Source organism: Eimeria tenella, genomic scaffold (assembly GCF_000499545.2).
Source record: "Eimeria tenella Houghton genomic scaffold, Eth_scaff4039, whole genome shotgun sequence".
In the NCBI taxonomy this organism is placed as follows: domain Eukaryota; phylum Apicomplexa; class Conoidasida; order Eucoccidiorida; family Eimeriidae; genus Eimeria; species Eimeria tenella.
The window spans coordinates 1-1,056 of NW_013544953.1; the positions used below are offsets into that span (position 1 = coordinate 1).

The 1,056-nt window shown below is 58.5% G+C and overlaps 1 protein-coding gene across 1 annotated transcript; it reads left to right on the forward strand.

The window, feature by feature from the left end:
- Positions 1-77: 77 nt before the first annotated feature.
- ETH_00040040 (PIK3R4 kinase-related protein, putative) lies at positions 78-721 on the forward strand (the record flags this gene model as incomplete). Its single annotated transcript, XM_013379824.1, has 2 exons — positions 78-147; positions 391-721. Coding segments are annotated over 2 exons (401 nt in total), but the record flags the coding sequence as incomplete, so codon positions are not given.
- Positions 722-1,056: the final 335 nt, after the last annotated feature.

Here is a 1,056-nt window from a genome sequence, read left to right on the forward strand (position 1 = left end):
GTTTAGGGTTTAGGGTTTATGGTTTAGGGTTTAGGGTTTAGGGTTTAGGGTTTAGGGTTTGGGGTGTTTTTGCTCAGGTGCGCTGGATAGGCCGTCAGCTGTTGGACGCAGTACTGTTCCTGCACAGGCGGGGAGTCGCAATGAGGGGTCCGCAACCCTAAATAAACCCTTAACCCTAAACCCTAAACCCTAAACTCTAAACCCTAGACCCTGCACTCTAAACCCTAAACCCTAGCCGCCGGACCCTGCCGTCTAAAACCCTAAACCCGAAACCCTAATGTAGCACCTTGCATGCCTTTCTCGGCGTTCCCAATGCAGCAGCGTTGGGCGCCAAACGCCAAACCCTAAACCCTAAACCCTAAACCCTAAACCCTTGGGTGTTCCGCTCAGATTTGTCGCTGGAAAACGTGCTGATATTCCGGTGCGAGCAAACGGGGGCCATCGTGCCTTGCCTGACAGACCCTGGGCAGGCAGTGGTGGCCTTGCCTGCGCGCACTGCTGCTGCACTTGCTGCTGCAGAGCAGCAGCAGCAGCAGCAGCAGCAGCAGGACAGCCTCGACGGCCTCAAACCCGCAGCCATCAGAGACACCAGCCTCATTGTGGCCAAAGCCCTGGCTCCAGAAGCAGCAGCAGAACGCCTCAGCCCTCCCAAAGTGCTGCTGCCCCCCAACAAGCTCTTCGGCAAAAGCTTCAGGCCCCCGGAGGTCTACACCCGCAAGCCGTGCGCTGCCGCTGCTGCTGCTGCTGCTGCTGCTGTTGTGCTGGTGGTGGTTGTGGTGGGTGTCGTGGTGGTGGTCCTGCTGCCGGTGCTGGGCTGATACCGCTGCTGCTGCTGTTGTGCTTGTGGTGCTGTTGCTGTGCTGCTGCCGTTGGGCTGCTGCTGCTGCTGCTGCTGTTCATGCTGGTGCTGCTTGGCCACAGTGTTCTGGTGGGGCTTCTTTGGTGCTGCTGCTCGTGATTTTTCTGCTGCTGGACGGCACTGCTTGTGCTGCTGCTGCTGATGGTGCTGGTGCTGCTGGAGCTGTTTAATCTGGTGCTGCTGCTGCTGCCGGCGAT